This window comes from Poecile atricapillus, chromosome 14, assembly GCF_030490865.1.
Source record: "Poecile atricapillus isolate bPoeAtr1 chromosome 14, bPoeAtr1.hap1, whole genome shotgun sequence".
Lineage (NCBI taxonomy): Eukaryota > Metazoa > Chordata > Aves > Passeriformes > Paridae > Poecile > Poecile atricapillus.
The window spans coordinates 5,880,003-5,901,931 of NC_081262.1; the positions used below are offsets into that span (position 1 = coordinate 5,880,003).

General features: G+C 47.4%; 1 protein-coding gene across 4 annotated transcripts in view; it reads right to left on the minus strand.

The window, feature by feature from the left end:
• CARHSP1 (calcium regulated heat stable protein 1) overlaps positions 1-21,929 on the minus strand; it is a 33,908-nt gene that overhangs the window by 2,246 nt on the left and 9,733 nt on the right. For 3 of the 4 annotated variants that reach the window (XM_058850080.1, XM_058850078.1, XM_058850081.1), the window contains exons 2-3: positions 14,642-14,834; positions 11,911-12,033 (exon numbers count right to left, since the gene is read on the minus strand). In XM_058850080.1, coding sequence (XP_058706063.1) covers positions 11,911-12,033; positions 14,642-14,814 — 296 coding nt within the window. In that variant the 5' untranslated portion in view covers positions 14,815-14,834. Of the gene's footprint in view, positions 1-11,910; positions 12,034-14,641; positions 14,835-14,930; positions 15,147-21,929 lie in introns of those variants that run through there. The other variant, XM_058850079.1, reaches the window with a different exon arrangement.

Sequence of the window (21,929 nt, forward strand, 5' to 3'; positions counted from 1 at the left end):
TTACTCCACCATAACACAGTTTGTGGTACGAAATAAAAAAAGAGCCCGAGTGAGATATGGTATCAAATATTTCAAAATTACTTGCTGTGAGAAAAGAGAGTTCTGCTATCCTGATGTGTTAGCCTGCAGAAACACTCACCCAGCCCTCAGGGAGATTTCCAGGAGACTGCTGGCTGGCCTCTCCCAGAGTGGTGCCCGGGGATGCTGGCAGAGCTGCACTGTGCATCTGCTGCTGCACGTGAGGCCGTGTTTGGAACCAGTGGGAGATGCCTGAAGAGAGGGCTCTCCCTTCAGAACAAGATGCTGATGAAACAGAGAGCTGCAAGCAGCCCTCCTCACCTCCACCCCTCTGTTTGAGATCAGAGCTTTGTAATAAAAATCCCAGCATGTGCCGGTGAGCACTGGCAGAGATTCCTCCCTCCTGCACTGCCATGAGGCTCTGGCAGTGAAGAAGATTCCACTTCACCTTTCTTTAAATAAACCAACAAGAGCCATGCTCAGCCTCCCTTGCCCTGACAGCAGCCTAGGCTCTACATTTCTCACTGGAGGTTCTGTGTTTCTCAGCAGTATCTGTATTTGGGAACAGATCAACACTAATAACAAATTCTGCTGGATGCCTAATTGGTGTGACTTGCTTGTGAACTCCTGCTGTTACACTGGAGGTAAGATCTGGGTCCAGGAAAGAAAAAAAAAGTAGTCTAGGTCAGAAGTTTGTAGTGCACCACTGAATTTGGTATTTGCCTACTCTGGGAGCATGCTCACCCCACCCAGGAATTTACCCCATGTTTCTGCTTATAGCAGGGAGCTCAGATTTTAGCAGTGCCCTTTATATCCACTCTCATTTTGTGACCCGTTATTCTTAGGGCTTTTCTATGGCAGGAAAGGCTGGCAGCACTGATAGGAGGTAAATACACTGGCCCCTACTGCCAGTTCTAACCCCTCATCAGAGTTTGCTTCTCACAGTTCTGCAAAACTTCTCCAGCTTCATCTCCAGCCCTGCCTCTCCCCAACCCTTCCCCCTTTGGGGCTCCTGTCTGACTCCTGCCCCGCAAGTGCTGCTCAGGGAGCTGGTGCCAGGCTGTGGGGAAGCAGGAGCAGCCCATACCCAGGGACAGCACAGGGTGACCAGGCATGTAATAAGGGACGCTAAAAATGACCCCTAAATCAAGACTTCTCCCACGGGAAATTCAAAAGAAAAGTCATTGTTTGCTAACTGATTGTATCAACATGATATTGAATATGCTCCTGTATCTAAATATGAATCTAAAACCTGCTGTGAGGAGTTAAAGGCATTCCCAAGGACTGTGGCTTGAAATTTATATCCTTCAAACTTTATTTCCCTGGAAATACCTCTACTCCAGAGCTGCCTGTGACTGGGCAATCAGACCCAGGGGGGCATGTCCTAAGCTGCACCCTTCAGAACAGGGCCTGGGAAAATGGGAGTAAATTGAAGGCAGAAGAAATATTTACAGAAAAATCAAGATAAAGCCTCCTTCATCAGACCTGACAGCCCTTTCCAACCCACGCAGGCTGATCCAAATGACCTTTATTTGCTTCCAAAGTCTCCAGCCCCTCCTGTCAGCCAGCCCTGAATCACACTGGACAGGCTCCCTTCGAGCTCCCACATCTGACCTTTGTTGTGCCTGTCCTCTCCACTTACTGCCTCCGTTTATGCCCCACTTCCCCCAGTTCCAAGAGGTTTAAGATCCTTTCAGGTGTGAAGGGATTGCACAGCCAACCCCTACTGTCCTTCCAGGAGCAGAAATGAATTTACCTTTCCTAGTGCCAAAGGAATTTCCCACCAAAGACCCAGAAGTTTACCCTGCCTCTGCAACAGCAGATTTGCAGCAAGGATATACTGGAACCTGATGAGGGGACATAAAGCCCTGAGAAGAGACACAGGAAAGGGTTGAAAGGGTCAAACAACAAGTGAAAATAGGAATGGCATATAAAAAGAAAAATGACATCACCTTTCCTACTTAAATCTTTTGAATCTTGAGGAACCTTGATCCTTTGTTGCAAAAAAAAAGTAAAAAAAAAAAAAAGTTGCTATAGAGTTAAACCCACTAAAATGAAAGCAGCATCTCCCCTTGGTGCTGCAGGCACCCAGTGCAGAGCCCCAGGCCCCTGCAGGGAGCAGGAACACATCACCACTGCACAGCCACCAAACCAAACGGATGCCCTGCCCAGGAAGGGATCTCAGGTTTGGCTGAAACATCTTTTTTTTTTTTTTAGCAAACAGGAACCTCACATGTTTTTTAAAACCTCCTGTAAAACAGGATAAGCCACAGTTAGTAAAATAAACATTTGAAATCTGCAGAAGTAGGTAAATGTGGTTAAAGCAAAAGGAAAGTGGATTTGCAGTCTCCTAAAGCACCAATACAAAAAAGCTTTAAGCACCTGAAAAATGGAGATAAATTAGGTGTCTCTTGAATATTCAAAATTAAGTGAGGAAGAAATACAGCTTGAGCATTATAAAAGATGTGTGTTTTGTTAGGATACCTTTTGTTTAAAACTGAAATATGAATATGTAGCTGGACAGGTTCTGGTAAGATGTGTGTTGCAGGGTACACTGGTAACAAAGTGATTCTGGTTTTCCAAGAAATAAGAGCAAATGGATCAGTACACACAGAACATGATCAGTGTAGAGCACACTGCAGCCAGGGAGAGGAGAAGCAAAGGCCCAGACTGCAGGACACACTCAGCTGTCACTGAAAGCCACCACATCCCTCAGCCCTTGGGAGGTCACTGTTTGGGGCACTGTCTATGTAGCCCCTGGGCTGCCAAAGAAAAAGAAAAAAACCAAAATACTTGTTGACCCACATTTCTTATGCTGAATCATGAGGTTAAATACTCATGTTCCTTCTATTGAACAGATGAGATTATCCCCAGAACCTGCAGAGCCCTAAGCAATACCCAGAAAGGTGCACTTTTCTCTGCTAGAGAGCATTTCTTGCAGGGCTGAGCATTATGCTGACAGCATCAGATCCTTTCTTGGTTTCATTACTTATCCAAGCTGACACTACAAGTGACTGGAGCTTGTGATAAAACCTCATTCAACCCCAGCATGGCTTCATCTGATCCCTACTTTGTTTTCTTTCCTCACTTGCTGAGGTGACCCTACCCCACCAAGCACAGCTGTGTACAAGGGGTGTGGTCACACAAACATCTCCAACTTCACTTTCTGCTTTTGGCCTTTAAACTTTCCTCCCACAGATCAGACATTCTTTTGTCTCCTGCAGATCTGTGATCACTAGTTATTCCCAGTGCCAAACAAATATGAGATCATTAGCTCACTGCCCCCAGAGCACAGGAAAAGCAAGGGGACAAAGGTCCTGCTCTGCAGCCTGACTAGACCTGGGAGTGAACAGCGTTCCCTGGGCAGTGTTTGCCACCAAAAGCTGCTGCTGGGACAGGCACAGACTGACTGCAGCCCTGCTATCACTACACGTGAGGCAAATAACAAACAAATAACAAACAAACAATAACAAAAAATAACAATAACAAACAAATCCAGACTGTGCAGCTCTTCTGGTGGCATCCAGAAAGAACAATATGATGGCACTGGAGAGGTGAGGAGATGGTGGCACTGGAGGCAGAGCCTCCACAGGGGGAAGGTCCTCCTCCAGCAGGAAGCAATTGCCTTAAGCACTGGGCAGGAACTGAACTGGAAAAGATCAGAGAGAGTAAACAGAGCTCTTGGAACAGGCTCAGCCTACAACAGACACTCTGTAAACAATGTAAGTTACCTGGAAAATTTGATAAAGGAAGTTAAACATGGCCTTTTTTGATGTTACATATTGATTAAATAATTTTAGAGCTGTATTTTTTACTTTCACCCGACATATATATTCAATGTTGATCTAGAGGAACGTGGAGGTTTCCACTGTTATTTGAAATATTGGAGTGCACTTTCAGTTCAAAGTAATGAATATCTACATACCCAGGAATCTTAAGACACTTCAACAACTTCAAATTCAAGCTAAAAATAGGAAATGCTTCCCTGATGTCAGAGAGAGACACAATAGAGTGAGTTTTAGATTACCCAGCAACTCCCATTTCCCAGCTCAGCGCCAGTCTGGTATGGTGGAGCATTTTATCCTGCACTATTTTTAGGGAACTGGGAGGTTATTAGGAAATTACCTAAATAAGGAATGTTCTAGCTCTTTCTTCTCACAGCTGCTATTCATATTCCAGGGCTCTAGTTAAACCTCTTGGGACAAAGCCAAAGTCACGTGGAAACATTTTGGAATGAGAGTTTTCAGTGAATTCTGAGCCTTGCTGGTCACCAGGCCTGCCATGGATGACACCATGGAGCACTTCCATGGGTCACTGGGCTCTATTACCTCATGGGCTTCTTAAAGTTCATTTAACACCTCAGCATTTGTCTCAAGAAACCTGACAGCAAGATCCAAGAGAAGAAAGAACCATTGTGAGTTACTAATCCCAAATGCCCTCCCATGCAATCCCTGTGCAAGCCAACAGCCCCAGCACCCCCCAGCAAAGCCAGCAGTGCTCTCATGGAGCTGGCTGGCAGGAGCAGGGCTGCCTCTCCCCAGTCACAGACAAGTGTAAAGAGGCTCAGGTACTGAAGAATCCCAGCAGTTAATACCCAAGCTCTCTCCAGGATTGCCCTGGGCCCTGTGCTGTTGTAGGGAAAACTTCCCCGGAGCTGCACTTCTCTCCCAGTCCCGTGGATGCACCATCCCCTTGCCCAGTTCTCCACTGGCTCACGGTGTTTGAATCCCCATTCAGGGACAGTGATGGCTCCAGGTCTACTTCCAGCAGCTGACTGAAGCCCAGGCAGCACAGCACACCCCATGAGGACGAGCAGGAGAGAGCTTTCCAAGGATGCCTACGTGGGCTGAGTCAAAGACAGAGAAGACACCTGATCCTGCAAGCACCCAGCCTGGATGCCATCACAATCCCACCTACTGTGGATCTGGAAAGCAAAGCCCAGGGCAGCCACGTCCTGAGCCCAGTGAGTACAGAGAGCCCCCATCCTCCACTGTCTGCAGTGCCCACAGCCTGGCTGATGGAGTGCCAGCCTTGGCTCTGATCCACAACAGTTTTATCATTTAGGGGAAAATTCTGGGAAGACTTGGCTGCAATAATGACCACAGCAACCTGACTCTCCTGCATGCACCACTGCAAAGTGAGTTTTCTTAGCCAACTGGAGGGGGGTGGTTGGAGAACCCTTAGGAAAAAGATTATCCATGTTCTATTCATTTCCAAACCCTTCTCAAGAAAGATCCGGAATTCCGCTGCAAACCCCTCTCAATAAAGATCTGGAATTCTGCTGCCTCTCCTTCCTGCCCCAGATAATCTACTTATTCCAGACACTTCACCCTGCAAAGCATCAGAAAGGGAGCACATCAGGAAGGATGTGTGCTGTCCAAAGCACACAAGTCATCCAGTGTTTTGAAGGCAATCAGAAACCAGAGCAGCTGGTTGCAGTCAGCAGAAACTGTTTTGCTGGTAGTTCACAGAAAAGCCAGAGGCCAGAGAAGTTTGTTCTCTCAGCTCAGATTCAGGTCTCAGATTATTTAGAATTATCAGGTAATTTCCAACCCAATTTCTACTCTGCCAGAGGAACAGCACCACAGAGAAGTCAGAAGTGGCATTAATGCTTGCACCAAGCAGTGGTCTGGCAGAAAATCAGAGGAAAGGAAGGAGCATGAAAAGATGATCTCTCCATGGACACAAATAACTCAGAGCCAGCTCCTGGGTGCAGCAGGGACACAGCTGGGTTCTCCCTGCAGGAAGATGGAGCTGCCAGAACATCTCCAGCACAGCCAGCAGCTGGAATGCAGCAGCAGAATGGGACCATCCCCACCTGGAGCCCAGCCAGAGCCCTCAAGTGTTCAGCACTGCTGAGTTACAGACACTGGAGACATAACCCGAGATCACACCACAGTGCACAAGTAAAGCTCAGGATCTCCCTGGGGACCCAGGGGTGCTGTGTGTCAGGGTCCCTGGGGAAGCACAGCACCAATTCCAGAGCCATCATTACCCACAGGGTCAGGAATCCAGCTTGAAGGACAGCCTGAAGGCCTCTCTGCAATGCAGCATTTTCCCCCTCGGAGCCAAGTGCTGGCAAACTGCAGAAAACCCACAAGCACTGCACGTTTTTTCCTCTTTCATTAAATATGCTGCTTTTGCAAAATAAAATCTTTAAAAAAAGCCAAGAGGGTGGTCATTCATCCGTCACTGCTCTCTGGTGAGCCACCTCCTTGCCTTGCCCTTGCAGGCACACAGCTTCAGGCCAAAGCCCAGATAAATGCAAAAGCCTGGAGCACAAACCAGTCTCCATGGTGTGCCCACTCCCAAATGCACTGGGGAAGCAGAAGGCAGGATGCAGTGCTCTAATGCACAAGACTGGATCTGCTGCTGCAGGTTCCCCACCTCCCCATCCCTCAGCACCCAGCTGGGAAGGGAAGCTGATGGGAATGCTGTCTGTACAGCCAGCACTGCAGGCAGCCCCTGCCTGCTCTCTGGGAACATCCCACAGCTACAGCTGGAGCAGCAGGAGTGTGAGAGAGAGACCACCAGAGCCGCTGTGTGCCGGTGACAGCCACACCAGGAGTGCCTGTGAGAGCTGGCTTGCTCCTAGGGTGGAACACAAGGAGGTGAACTACAGCAGGATAAAGCTCTCACACTGATGCTGTAACACCACCATCAATTTGGTGACAGTGGATCATCTTACAGGCTGCTGGAAATGAAAGCATTAACAGTACATGTCGCTGTTAAAAGTGTAATTATGGGCTTTTTAAAAATTTCACTCCAGGCACATGAATTTGCATTTGTTTCTTGCTTTCCAGAGATGTTATCTGGAATTACTATCTCAGGAGCTCCTCTGCCTCCATGCTTGCCAGCTAGAGGTTCATATTCACTACAGTTAGCACATTTTGTGTTTGTTCTAGAGAGGGGTGAAGTATGAATCTGAGAAAAACAAAACCTCATCACACCAAAGAGCCATGACATTTCCTTAGCACAACTATTTATACCTAGTTGAGAACTGTCTGCAGCAAGCAAAGGAAGCAGGACGCACTTGTACCCAATCAGTTAAAAAGGAGAAGTGGATCCACACAAGTGTTATCAAGCACCAAAACAAATCATCTCTGCAGCCTTCAGAGCCACTCATTAAAACAAAGCCAGGCAGACAAAAAGCACCTTCCAAAAGCTGTGCTGCCATGCAGGCAGACGCTGGCAGGCTGGAGAGCTGGGCAGAGAGCAGCCCCCAAGAGCCTCGGCAGGGGCCAGTGCAGGCTGCTGCAGCTGGGATGGGATAACCCTGAACAGGCTGGGGCTGACCCCTGGAGAGCAGAGAAAAACCTCAGGCTAGTGGTGGGTGACAAGTGACCATGAGGCAGCAGTGTGTCCTGGGGGCCAGGAGGGCCAGTGGGAGCCTGGGATGCACGGGAAGAGTGTGGCCAGCGGGTCAGGGAGGTGAACCTGCCCTCTGCTCAGCCCTCAGAGGCACATCTGTAGGGCTGGGTCCAGCTCTGCATCCTCAGGACAAGAACAACCAGCAGCTACCAGAGAGGGCCCAGCAGAGACCCCAGCAGTGAGGGGTCAGCAGCATCTCCTGTGAGGAGAAACTGCAGGAGCTGGGCCCGTTTAGTCTGGAGAAGACTGAGAAGGGATCTCATTAGATTTAATCATCTCAAGGGTAGATGCCAAGAGGATGGTGCCAGACTCTTTTCAGTGGTGCCCAGCAACAGAACAAGGAGCAATGGCCATGAACTAAAGCACAACAAGTTCCACCTCATCATGGGGAAGAAATTCTTTATGTTGGAGATGACTGGAATTGCCCAGGGAGGGGGTGAACTCTCCCCCTCTGGAGACATTCCAAACCCACCTGGATGTGTTCCTATTTAACCTGCTCTAGGTGACCCTGCCTTGGCAGGGCTGTTGGACTGGATGATCTCCAGAGGTTCCTTCCAACCCTATCAATTCTGTGATCACATATTTCTACCCACATCTCACAAGTCCAACACAATAAAACAGCTTTGTTGCAAGTTCCACTCACAAAACATGCCTACATGTCCACATTCATGCACAGATACACAGAAAATTTTGCAGACGCCAAGTGAAGCTTTTGAATGATACATTGGACTTTATTTTTGGGCTAATGCTCACTTATAGAAAGGAAATGCCATCCTAAGTGTTGTTATTATCTTACAAAAAATAAAGAAATTTACAGGAAATGGGTATCCCATCTTATGGAAGATGTTTTCACTAACTTGTAACCTCACAGCTCCTCAAAGCTTAGGGAAGAAAACTATTTAATTCCTCAAATTAAATATTTATGTTGAAAATCATATTAATCTAAAAGACAGGCAGCTGGTTCCAGTGCTTAAAACCTTCACTAATCATCACAGCTGAGTGATGAACACAGAGGAACAGTCTATCTTGGCAAATCCAAACTGGCATAACCATTTTATCCAAGTTCCTGAAATCCCAGCTTTTGGGAGGAATTCAGGAGAAAAAATCCGCTTTCATTTCCTGAGTAGATGCCTACACCACACTGAGACAGTGAACAGACTAAGACCTCTCTCACATTCATATTTAACTGAATAAATAGGTGGAAAGAATCACTTGATAAACACAAAATTCACAGTGTGCAAACCAGAGTCACTGGAGTCCCCTGAGCCACAGGCCTGGTTACAGAACGCTGCCACAAAAAGCAATTCCAGTTCATAAAGAGCAATCTATCAAATTCACTGTGAAATAAACTGAAATGAAAGGCATTACTAATTTGTCCTTCCACTGTTGCCTTGCATCAGAATTAAGACAGTGATACCATCACCCTCCAGCACTAAAAGCTGTTTCCAACAACTCAAATATACTCCAAGTAATTAAAGAACACAATGTGCTGAAACCTTCAGTACTTCAATAATAGCACTTTTCACTAACAGGTTGAGGCAGAAACATCAGCTATTTTTGAACTGAAGCTCTAAGACAGTACCTACATGTGAAACATTTAAAACAGTGGCCCATTCCTGGTACAATAGAAAAACTGCTGTTGACTTCAAGAGAGCAGAATTGACCTAGAGAGGCTGTAAATCCACAAAACACTTTGGTCCTACAAAATCTGTATGACCTAACCTTGCTAAGATGTTTCTGAAAGAAGAAGGAAAAGAGTCTTTGAACACACAGTTTCTACAGGCAGAAGGGCATGGTTTGTGTGCTGTGGAGATGGGAGGAGCAGTGAAGGTCCATATTGAAAGCCAGCTCAGTTAGAAGGGCTCAGAGGCGGCTCTGTTGGTGGCAGGAAGAGATTGCCCATGGAGGCAGTGGACCCTCAGCTCAGGAATCACCAAGCTGAGTTGGGCAAAGCCTCTGCCAGAAAGGCACAGGTGCCTCCCAGCAGTGCAGGGCACAGGAGATCCCCTCCAACCTCCAGAGCTCTGTGCACAGCACATGGAGCCTCTCCTGCTGGGAGCTCTGGATTGAAATGACCTGGCTGAGAACAGGAGCTGGGCTGTCCCGTGGCTGGGCACTGGGCTGGGAGCTGGGCTCAGGCTGAGGGGCTCCCCCTGCCCACAGAGCAGCTCTGCCCCTCTCAGCCCTCACCTGCTCCAGCTTCCCCACACAAGGGTGGGTGAGGCTGGCAGAGCAGAGAACCTCCTGCATCAGCAGCAGAACAAACACACTGAAAACACCTCAAGAAGGGTGGCTGGCCATAGACCCCTGCAGCCTTTGGTGACTCGTTGGGTGGTGCTTTAGGATGGAGGCAGTGGGTGGTGGGAAGGGGAGGGCAGCACACACACTGGGGGCACGGGTACTCAAATGCAGCTGATCGATGGCTCCCAGGCACAGCAGCCTGAGAGCAGATGGGATCAATACACCAACAGCACCACCCACGAGAGGGACTCCTGTCACAGGGGCCTCGCACAGAGCACCACAAATCACAGCACACACGGTTATTTCTGTCATGTCATTCGGGACTGCAGCACTGGAGACATATGGGAGCCTTAAACAGAACAGAAAAACATCACTGGAGTTTCTACTGACTGGAGGGGAATTGAGGGCAGGAACACCTTGTGCACCCAGAATCAAGTCCTGGGTTTGGGCCAAGACAGAAAGATGTGCTGGGCCATAGGATGGGAACCTGAAACAGCAGTTCATGTTTTGTGCAGACAAACAAAACAGCAATCCCAATCAAAAAGTAATCTCCAGGTTTTTAAAAAGATTAATTTCATATAACTGAAGAAAATTTTACTGAACTAATTGGAAGAGAAAATGTACAGGGGGAAAAAAAAACCAGGACCGAAAATAGACAGTTCTTTAAAAGGAATTCATTAGAAGGCTGAAAATTCATTTTTCTGTGAGAAGGCTGTTGTAACTAAACCCCTGCTGATCAGTAACTGTAGAGGTCAGACTAGATGTTCACAGTTAAGTTTTTTTAATTGTGACATAGGAAATGCTATTTTTAAGTTATTCAGGAAATGAGGAGAAATAGTGCCTTTGCATTAGACAAAAGAGAAAGGAGATATTAAATGACATTTCCCTGTGTTGAACTCAAGTCAGACCACTGAGTCTTTTTACACCCATGAGCCTTAGAAAGCTTTGGGTTATCAATGCCCACAGTGCAGTAACATTCCAGAAACCTGGAGGAAAACCAAGTGCTCCTTCTCCAAGGACACGTGCTGCACACCCAAGCAGGAAAGACAGCTGGGGCAATGTGAGTAGGTTTGGTAAGGCTTTTGTTGACTTACCACTGGATAACTACTCTGAACAACAAATAAAGACTGTACAGTTTCAATACTGTGAACAATAGGTAAAATAAAACTGGTGATAGATCTAGAAGAGGTTACAGGAGAATAAACATCGAGCAGCCTCAACACACACCCTCAGAGACCGACAGCCCCAACACCTGAAACTAGGAGCAAATACTAAAACTGCCCATTAAACTTTGCAGATTAGCCAAGCCATGAGGGCAGAGCAGGCACGGGGTGTGCTGGGGATTCCTGTCCCAGTGGGATGTGCTGCTCTGCAACCAAACCAGGAATCAACCACATCCAGGAATCGGGAATGCAAACACGGCTGGGAATGCCAGGCTGGACCTGGGACTGCACCAAACCTTGACACTGCAGAGGATGCTGAGGTCACAGCAGGTAAGCAACTCTGCAGAGACTGGGGATAAAGGGCTAATGTGATTATGGGATGTACAGAAAGAGAAACAGCAGAACTGGAGGAGATTTTGTCTCCTTACACTGAAAGTGTGTGTACAGTGTATAGTCTTAAAATTATACTGAAATTCTTCAGTCTCTTTTCTAAGTATGCTGCAGAGACTGGCTTGGACTGGAGAAAAATTCTCAGCAAGGGACTTAAAAAGCTTTATCTGCTTAATTTATCAAAAGGTAAATTCAGAGGGGGTGGTTCTCTGTGTTCAGGACAAAAAGGGCTGAGGTACTAATGAACCCTTTAACAGAGAAAGCTTTAGCTGTAAACTGCTCACAACCTAAGCTAGATAAATTCAAGGAAGTAATAAAGTGTGACTTTTCTCAACAGTAAAGGCAATTAACCTTTAGCTTAATAATGGTACAAGCAGTGCAAAGCAAAAGTAATGAATTTTCAGTGTTATAAATCTTTACATTAAAACTAGACACTGCATGGAATATTTGATTCAGGTGAAGCAAAGCAAGTTTCTGGGTCTGGGCAAAACTCATAGCTTATTCTAAGAGATTTAAGGATCATCTTCTGGTTTTTAACTTAACAGATTTATAAAACTACAGGAAAAGAACTGCATAATCTATTGCTGCCAGTAACATCTGCATAACCCCTCTTTGCTGGGGTAAGGGTGACAGATTATAAACCAGTCTTGTGTCTGAAACGTCGGAAGGGTTTGGCAATGAAGGTGAAGCAGAGCTCCAGCCCTCCCTGGCCACACACACGACTCACTCCGAGATGTGCACGAAGATGTCGGGCCCTCCGTCGGCGGGGGTGATGAAGCCGTGCCCTTTGGAGCGGCAGAAGCACTTGCAGACCCCTTTGTAGATGGGTCCCTCGGACGCTCTCACCGTGCTGCGGGAGGAAGCACAAGGGGCAGGTCAGAGCTGAAGATGCTCCCGTGGCCAGCAGAGCACACAGGCCAAGCCCTCCCTGGCAGCGAGCTCGCTGCTCTTGTTTTGCCTGGGGCCTGTGGCAGGGACACACAGATGATGTTTGCTAGCACTGTCATGCATCAGTTGCCACCTTGAACTCAACTGCTCCATCACTGCGCCAAATTTTCCTCCAGACACCATCCTGAAGGTAAGGATCTTCTGCCTTTGATGAGTTTGGGAGTACCAGTGTGCACCTAAGTGTTGTGCTTCCACAGACACCACAGAAGGCTGAAGCCCAGCTGTGGCACATAACAGCGAGACCCATGTCTGAACTCCTCCTCCACTGCCATGGGACCTGCATTTTAAAATCAGACACATTTGCAGAGCCACCTTTAGGGTGACTTGCTGCCACCCAAAAAAATGACTTGTCCTTTTGGAAAACTGTGTGGTTAAATCCCTTTCTCTACCAAATACCCAGAGTGCAACTTCCAGGGATTCAAACCCACTCAAGCATTCCATTAATGAAAACCAACTGGTTTAGACATATTATGGGATTTACTCTGAGCATTGCTAGATCAGAACCTCCTTCATGCCAGGATTATCCAGTAGGTTCCATGTTAGAAGAGGATTTTGGTGCAATTCTTCCAACACAATGACTGTGCAACCATTTGGTTACATGCATCACAGCAACATGGATATCACTGTCCCAAAGGTTTAAATTTTCCTGAAGTCTAAATAAAATTGTTATTAAAAAAAACTGGTAGCAGCTTTGTTCCTTAAATCAAACTAACAATTAAGAAATGCAGTGGAAAGTGCTAAAGAAATAAACCTCCATTAAATCACTACATTTCCAGCTCTATAAAGCTGTTAATACACCTGGCTTCACAAGTGTTTGTTACACAGAAAAGCACTCACTGTCCTAAACAATATATTAAAGTTCAATTGCATCTTTCAAAGAGATAAGGCACTGTGGGGGATGAGGCCCTCCACTTCCAGTGGACCAAAATTAAATAATCCCACTGAATAATAAACCATTCTGCCTGTCTCATTCATCTCTTCATTCAACTGCTTACCTAGAGCTCCTCTAGTTTAAAGAGGACACACACACAAAAAAAATCAGAGCTATTTTGGTTTTCAGGGCAAACAAATACAGCAAGATTCCTACACTAATTAATGATTAAAGAACTGTGGAAGCCAAATAACAAATTCTTTCTTTTTTGTAAGAACCAGGCTAAGATTAACAGCTGAGAAGATTTACAAAGAGTTCATTATTAACACAGCACAGAAGCAAGCTAGCTTGGACTTGCTTTTCAAGGGCAACCCCAATTATTAAGTCAATTATGTTCCTTTTAGCACTCTACTTCCATCAGGATGTTCAGGGCATTTGAAGGCTTTTGGAAGAAGACTTTTCTTCTGCTCCTCTTCTTTTTTGCCTCATTTTGAATTCAGAAGTAATAATATGAAGCATCAGTGAGACTGTTATTATTTAAATCCTCATGGATAACTGGAAGAAAAGAGCTGGATAACACTGCGAGAAGCAAAAAGGGTAAAGCACACCAATCAGAGTAAGTGGCCCAAAACAGGCTGGCTGTGGGGCTGAGCTCTTACTGCCACAGCATTCATTCAGCTCTGCCAGACCCTCCTCAGACAGAAATAAAAGACTGTGGCAGAAGCATCACATTGTACCCCGATTCAAAGGCTCTGAGACGAACAAAGAAGCCCACATTGCCTTCTTCAGGTCAGCCCCTCACTGGGAGGCCCCTCACAGGCACTGGGAATCCTTTGCAATGGTCAAACCTGGCCACCCCATCCTCAGCTGCTGCACTGGGGAGGAGCTGCCTTTGGACAGGGCTCACAGGAGCCTGCACAGCACCACGGGACCCCAGGACAGCTCAGGGAAAGCCAGCTCTGCTGAAAACCACTACCTCAAATAACTAAAAAAAGCAACAAATATTACCTTGTTTCATGGAAAACCTTACAGAAAAAAAACCTTACAGAAAGAGATCAGGTGTCAGACCCTGATAACCAGCATATTCTTTAACAGGTATATTTGAGCAATCTTAAGATGAAGATATGAAAGCTGAATAAGGAAAGAAAACAAGTAAATACTTTCCTCTGCAAAGTGACGGAGTATCCCTAAAATGTAACCTTGATGATGTTAGCACAGGTGTCAGGAGTAAAAACCCTAAAAGTGAGGTTCCAGTGAGGTCTGGTCCAATGCTTCAGGGGCAGTGAGAAGAGAGACCATGCAAAAAAAAAAATGGATATGAGAAGGAAACACCAACAGGAACTGGCCCTGGAAGCCACAAGCCAATGTCTGAAGTGAAGCAAAGCTTCAGACAAGGAACTGTGTTTTGAAAAATCTTGGTGCATTATCCCCTCCCTGTAAAACTCTTGTCTTAAAGGGCCGAGAGACTCTGAACACCCTTTACTAAAACAGAACACTGAAAACTATGGGGCATTTGGACTAAAGGTGTAAAGGCCCCAGAACTTACTGGAGAAGAGCACCACAGCAGAGCATCCTCAGCTGCGAGCAGCCCCCACCCCAGCCGTGTGCCGTGTCTGGAGGGCAGGATGGTGATACTCACGCGGAGAAGGTCCTGGTGCGGCGCGTGGGCAGCGGGCTGGGGATCAGGTACCCCCGCATGGGCGATGGAGAGCGCTCCCGGGGACGGCGGCTCTCCGGCAGGTGCAGGGAGCTGGGTGATGGGGGAGAGGCGGGGGACTGCTGCGAGGAGGATGAGGTGGGCTCAGAAGACATTCCTGAGGCCTGAGAAGAGCCTGGAGAAAGGAAGAGATCTGATTTAGCCCCAAAATGGGAATTGTCATAAAAGTCACAAATGCTTGCAATGCCGATTTAGTAAGAACGTGACTCACTTCCTGCAGACGTACACACGGACACGGCTCCGCCACAAGCTCCCGCTCCGTATCACTGAGTCCATGCTTTGTAAAGTTTATTTATTCTTAAATGTCACAGCTTTTGTCAGCTGTACTAGGAAGCTCCACTGCAAACAGATTACACCACAACTAATGTATCTGCTCACTCCTGCCTCCCTCCCAGGCTCTTGAGGCACAGCTGAGCCCCAGTTCAGGTCTTGCTGTGCCCCACACACCTCCCCGACCGATGGGCTTTGAGCACAGGCAGCACAGAGGAGCTCCTGCAGCTGCACACAAACACACATTACAAGAAATGAAGCCCTTGAAGAAGAAATGCTGAGATAAAGCTGCACCTCCACTGCTGCAGGTTGGCTTTGCTGTGTGATCACCACGATAACTTCATTGCTGCTGCTGCTCACTTATTAAGACAGCTCTGTCAGCTCATAACACCTTCAGCTTGACTGTGAGAAGGGAATCAGAGGAGTGCTCCTTAATTCCCTTCAGCCTGAGCCAGCCAGCTGATCTACTCTGCCTGGGACAGGAGCACAGACAAAGCTGGAGGCAGTGGCCAGCCCTGAGGAGATCTGGCAGACCCAGCAATCCCCTTTGAGGAGCTCTGAGTCTGCCACAGTCTCCCAGCAGCTAGGAAACCAATAGTCCACATCTTCATTCAGACCCCCAGCAGCCTCAGGCTTGCTCTTGTTCAGGTCCTACAGCAGAGGGGCAGAAGATCCTTCACCAACAGCAATACACCTCTTATCACACAACAGGCAGAACTCCCAGAATCATGCAAAGAGCAGGGTCAGAAACTTACACACGCACCAATGCATGGCTTACAGAAGCAGTGGCAGAAATAAGAGAAAATAATCAGCACTGCTCTGGTATTACTATGCAAGTCCCCATCCACACTGAAAGGGGAAAATGATGTGCAAAAATAACCAATAACCCACTACAATACCAATAACTTCTTACTTAAGAAGACTAAAAATATCTGGTTATCTGGATGAGTTAGCAAAAAAAATGTGGCGATCTGAGTCAAGAAAGTATCATGAAGGCAAGAAAAGCTGCCTTTAAGACCAATAGTTTAACTGAACTGAAATTTCTCATATCCATTATGCACCCTCCTCTTGACACCCACACTCCCCAGCCCATGAATTATGGAGTGGATCCTTCACATGACATTTGAGAGATGCAGCCTTCTTGTCAATGACAAATCCATATTATTTCTTCCTGAAAATAAAGACTAAAATTAAAAAGGCTTCTTAAGAATGAAGTCACCAGGGAACAAAGGCTTTTGTCTTTAATTGCTCAGGGTGCTCAGAAGATACAAATGAATAGTCAGTCACACTCCCTCCTCTGCCAGCTTGAGCTTTCCTCACTGCTCTCAAGAACAACTCAGCTGAAAACAAAACCCCAGCTTTAGCGATGGCATTTCAAATGTGGATGGTATCTGTCACCCATGAGCTAATGCCCTGCCCAGTGTTCAGCTCAGACCAAGATGATAACACCAAAGGGTCGGGATGTTCCAAACTTCCTCCTCCTCAAAATAGACCTGCTGTGCTGGCTGGTACAGAGGAAATCTCAATTTTCTGAAGACCTCTCCTTTGGACACACCTTGCTTTCAAGGAATGTGTTTGACATGGCAGGACCATAGCCCTAGTAAGTCACAGGAAAAACAAGAGCAAACAATTAAAACCTAATTCTGATAACTCAGCACACACGGGCTGGCCTCCACACAAGTGAAAATGCAGCTTTCAGAATCATTTGCTTTCTCTCCTCATCTAAATATAAACCAGCTTGTCAGGTGACAAGCAAAATACAGAGCATTCACCCATCTACTGCAATACCACCACAGAGTGCTGCCCATCCCCTTCCTCAAACAAGGCTAGAGAGGCAGGAGAATTTTCCCTCCTTTCTTTAAAACACAGACAAACCACAAAAATATTTACAAATAGAAAAGACTAAATGGAATCAGAAGTGTGCTAACCATATGTTACTGTTCCCATTTATATTATTTTGGTGCCCTCTGTTCAGTAAACACAAAATAAAACAGCGGTGTAGAACATTCAGTACCGTTTGCTGTACAAATACCCTTTTTGTTCTCTGCCCACGGCAAAGGTAGGTGAATAGCCTCGACTCTCATCACTTCTATTGCATGAACCTTACGTGGTGCTCAGAGCTAAGAGCTGACCCAAACACGGAGCTGGGTGAGAGCTGACCCAAACACGGAGCTGGGTGAGAGCTGGCCCAAATATGGAGCTGGGTGAGAGCTGGCCCAAACACACACAGCTGGGTGAGAGCTGACCCAAACACACACAGAGCTGGGTGAGAGCTGACCCAAACACACACAGAGCTGGGTGAGAGCTGACCCAAACACACACAGAGCTGGGTGAGAGCTGACCCAAACACACACAGAGCTGGGTGAGAGCTGACCCAAACACACACAGAGCTGGGTGAGAGCTGACCCAAACACACACAGAGCTGGGTGAGAGCTGACCCAAACACACACAGAGCTGGGTGAGAGCTGGCCCAAACACACACAGAGCTGGGTGAGAGCTGACCCAAACACACACAGAGCTGGGTGAGAGCTGGCCCAAACACACACAGAGCTGGGTGAGAGCTGGCCCAAACACACACAGAGCTGGGTGAGAGCTGACCCAAACACACACAGCTGGAGCAGCCAGCAGCAGCAGCTGCACTCACTGACCCCCAGCAAGCCGGCCAGGGGGATGCAGCCCAGCAGGCAGGGGAAGCCTGTGGGGCTCAGTCTGTATGGGCAGCATGTGGCAGCTCTGTACAGGAGGGTGCACTGACTCATCCCTCTGCCTCCTGGGCTCCTCTGACAATTGGAAAACTCGGGCTCAGTGAGGAGGATGGAGCCTGAAGGAGCAGGTTTTACCGTGCGTGTAGGGCAGGACGTCAGCGGCTCCTGCCTCCCGCGACCCTCAGCAGAAGATGAGCCCATCTGGACCTTTACAAAGACAAAGGTGCAGCTCAGCTATTTCAGTTCATGCTGGTGTGGCCACTTCTTGACGTTGTTCGTGCAGGGATTAGCTCATTTCCCTTGGCAGCCCTCCTGCAGGAGCAGAGATGCTCTCCCCACTCGCAGGCGCAGCTGGAGGCTCTCGGGCAGTGTTGACACAGGAAGCCTACAGCAAAAACTCAAAACAAAACAAACCCCACGCCCCAGCCCTCCCAGCCGCCTCCTCACAAATGCTTTGCCTTCCTAAGGCAGTTACCAGCAGTCTTCAGAGATGTTTTCCAGATGTTTCCCTGTAGATCAAGATTCACCCTGGGACTCGGATGGCTGCCTACCAGCCCTTCCTCAGCACCCACAGATTCCTTCCTCTCTTTTGTGACTAGCTGAACAAACCCACTTTCTGACATCTCTCAGAAGCCCCCTAACATCTCCCAACTCACTTCCATTAGGTTTTCCCCATCCCTCCAGCCCATCCACTCTGCACTCAGCATCCCACAAAGCTCCAGCAGTGCAGCCGCCCAGAGCTGCCAGGAGCAGCCATCCCCCTGTGCCTGGTGAGCACAGCCAGCAGCAAAGCAGCCCTGCAGAGAGCCCAGCAGGGTGAGATCCCAGCCAGGCCAGAGAGCAGGGCCAGCACAGACAGGATCTCTCTTCTGCTTGAGCCAGCAAAACATGTGCCTGCGGGGATTTACAGAATGAATGTAACATGATGTAAGGTGGTGGTGGTGTTTTCAGGCTCTTTAGGAAACTCCAGCCACGTGCCACGCTAGCCTGAAATCTCCCCATATTTCAACATGCATCATTTATCTTTTTCCAACATGATTTTTTTAAAATATTTATTAAATGCACCGAACTGGAATATAAATAAAATAAATTACAGTAGCATCATGGCAACAATAGACTAATTTAACATTTCAAAGCAAAAATATCTTTTTTTTTCCCCATACCTCTTTTAGAAAAATTGGCCAATGTGTGCAGAAAGAGACCCCAAAATGTCATCTGTAACAAGTGAACTACAAAGAGCACAATACATGCAGGAGAAATTTCTGAAATTCTCCATGAAAAATAACTTTAAAAAGATATTGAAGTGATAAGGTTGGGGGTATATAATAGTCATCTTAATTTCTATATATATCTGTACATCCTATTTTTCTTAAAGTCTGCCCCATACCTCTAGGATTACCCTAAAAATAGCAGGTTTGGGGAAGTTATCCATTCTGACCAGCACAACACCATCACAGAAATCTTATCTCACTTTTAATTAATGTAAATGCCTGGAAATAGTCCAAATGGATATGGCAGGGTGACAGACTCCATGAAATCTCTCCGTCTATGAATGGTTTCTTTCTCACATCACAGACTGCAACACCTCCAGTGAACAGGCACAGAGCTCATCCCCAGGGAATGCTGCTCTGCATGGACAGCATGTGTTCCTTCAGTGCTCCAGCATGGAGAAAATGGTTTTTCTGGCCTCCTTAATCTGGAAATGACCCTATCTGGAGAAGCTGCTTTCAGATGGTACCACAATGGTCCATGAACAGGACAGCACTGGCTACACTGGCCTGGAAAATGAGGGGTTTCCTCAAAGACAGAATAAAGCTCCCCAAGAGCAGCTGCTTTCAGATGCAGGTTCTACAAGTTCTCTTTCATTTCAATCTCTAAAAGGAATCTGAAAAATATGTCTAAAAGTCATCTGAAAATCTGATTGTTTTCTGGGCTTTTCCTGGATTTAGAAACACCAGAAACTCTTCTTACTTTTTAAAATTTTCACTTTTAAACATCCTGGTTTCCAGATTTATTCTGTGCAGCTGCATTTCTTTCCTTCTCTACGGAAGCTGTGCAGATAAACCCCTCAGCTTCACCTGCTCTTTTGCTGACACCTAGAAAACCTCTTCTCAGCAAGAAAATCCACAGCCCCTTGCTCCCATCTACTGAGAGTGAAGGCACCAGGACTCGATGGCCTGATAAGGTGAGGGACTGAGGGTGTCCCCTGTCCTAGAGCAGCCCCCAGCTCCCTCTCCCAGGTGCCTGAGCACCAGCCACAGCACTGCTCCTACCTGGAGCTCCTTCCAAAGCCCTTCCTGGCACTGGGAAAGGGGAGCCCAGCGCACAGGAGGATCCCAGCACTGCCCCTGCACCATGGAGCGAAGCGCTTACAAAACACAGTTACGAAACAGCGGCTTCCAAGAGCTTCCCTGTCCAGCTCAGTTTGCATGACTAACTTCCCACAATTAATACTGGTGTTTCCATTAGCACTGAAACTCAGAGGAGTTGCAACATGTGTGTGACATGTCACAGATTACGGTATAAACATGACGCCCTTCCAGGCTGCGGAGGAGTGCCCACACACGAGTGATCTGGCAGGACATTGCCCAACCATATCCAGTAAAAGCCAAGTTATAAGGTAAGCAAAAAAAAATTCCTATGGCTTGTTTGGGTGTACAAATTAATTTGGATTAAAACAGTGTTTCATTTACAAACAGCAGCAGCTATTTCCAAGCAATCTCAACACTGAGCCCTTTGTCTCCAAATGCTGGGGGTGCCCTGCTCCTGCAGTGAGCAGCATCTGTGCCCAGGCAGAACAAACCCACCCTGCACAGCACAGACCACAGAGAGGGATGGGGAAGAATTTGGCCATCAGCAGCCTATGCAGCACATTCACAGAGATGAGGACTTCCTGCAGTCCCATTTTTTCCACTGTTCACAAAAGCTGATAGGTACACTTAAAAAAATAAAAGTTTAGTTGAAGGAACTGAGCGGCTAGTCAGATTAAGTACATGTTTCTACTGCTTTAGGATTATACTGAAGGATGTATGGTGATATCCTGTGGCTAATTTTATCAAAAATACAGAAGAATCAGGATCCTGTCTCACTGGAAATCCAGTATTTACCATGACCGATGATGAACAAACTCATTGCTCCAAGCTGCCTGGAACAGAGCTAGCCAGAGTCCTCCACTGTAAAGTGAGCACAGGAGGCTGACAGCACACCTACTGCCAGCTGCCCTGGGGACAGCATTCACCTGGCTTTGCTCAGAGTGTGCTCAGTCTTGTGGGAAGGACCAGCTTCCACCCTGCCTCTTGTAAAAATACTTCAGTGGGAGCAGGACACCCCAGACCCGTGCAAGGGAACTTCCTCAGCACAGCGATAATGGCACAGAGCCCAAGACCAGCACACCTTCCCTCATAGGAGAAGTCCAAGCCTTCAGTTTGTTTATAAAATCACATTTATCCACCTCTTTTTGTTTAAAGACCAGGCTGCAAGAGATGGAAAACTCTCCCCAGCTCATGGTGAGCCTGGACAAGCAGTGATGGGTTCCAGACAAGCATCCTCCTCTGGGAGCTCTTCCCAGGCAGGGATGAAGATGCTGGTTGAAGATGATGCTGGTAATTAGGTGCAAGTGCTGCCTGGTGACCTAAGTTGCCATGCACCTAGAGTATTGGCAATGTAATCAAGTATTGAAATGACATAGGAAAAGGGGGGTTCTCACCTGGGCAGGACACCACAGCCTGTCACCAACCAAACAGGTGGGAGTGCTCTGTGGGATGGGCTCTTCCACCCATCCCTGTGCAGCTGATGGCCCACAGCACATCCAGAGGCACTGAGCCAGCCCCAGCCTGGGAGGAGATGCCCAGCACCTTGCCTTGCTTTTGGGCTGCCAACTGCTTTGTGTGTGAGCTGCAGCCCTGGCTGTTTCTGTGGCAGCAGGGACACCACATCACAGCGCTGCCCAGCCGCTCCCAGCGCCAGAACCCAGAGCACAAACAGCAGCTCCCAAAGGCCAGCGCCAATCCAAGTGCATTCCCCAAAGCCAAGGACACAACAGGGCACCTCCAGGACACAGGGAAGGGTGAAGGGACATCACAAAGGACCCTTGCAGTAAAACTGGGGAACATCAGGATGACTTTAGTTGATCCAACACTGGTAGGCAGGTGTGGCTGCCTAGGTCAGAGTTAAATATAAGGTGAGTGTCCCAACACCCTTCCCGCATCCTCACTGAAGGAAATGGCAAACTAAAG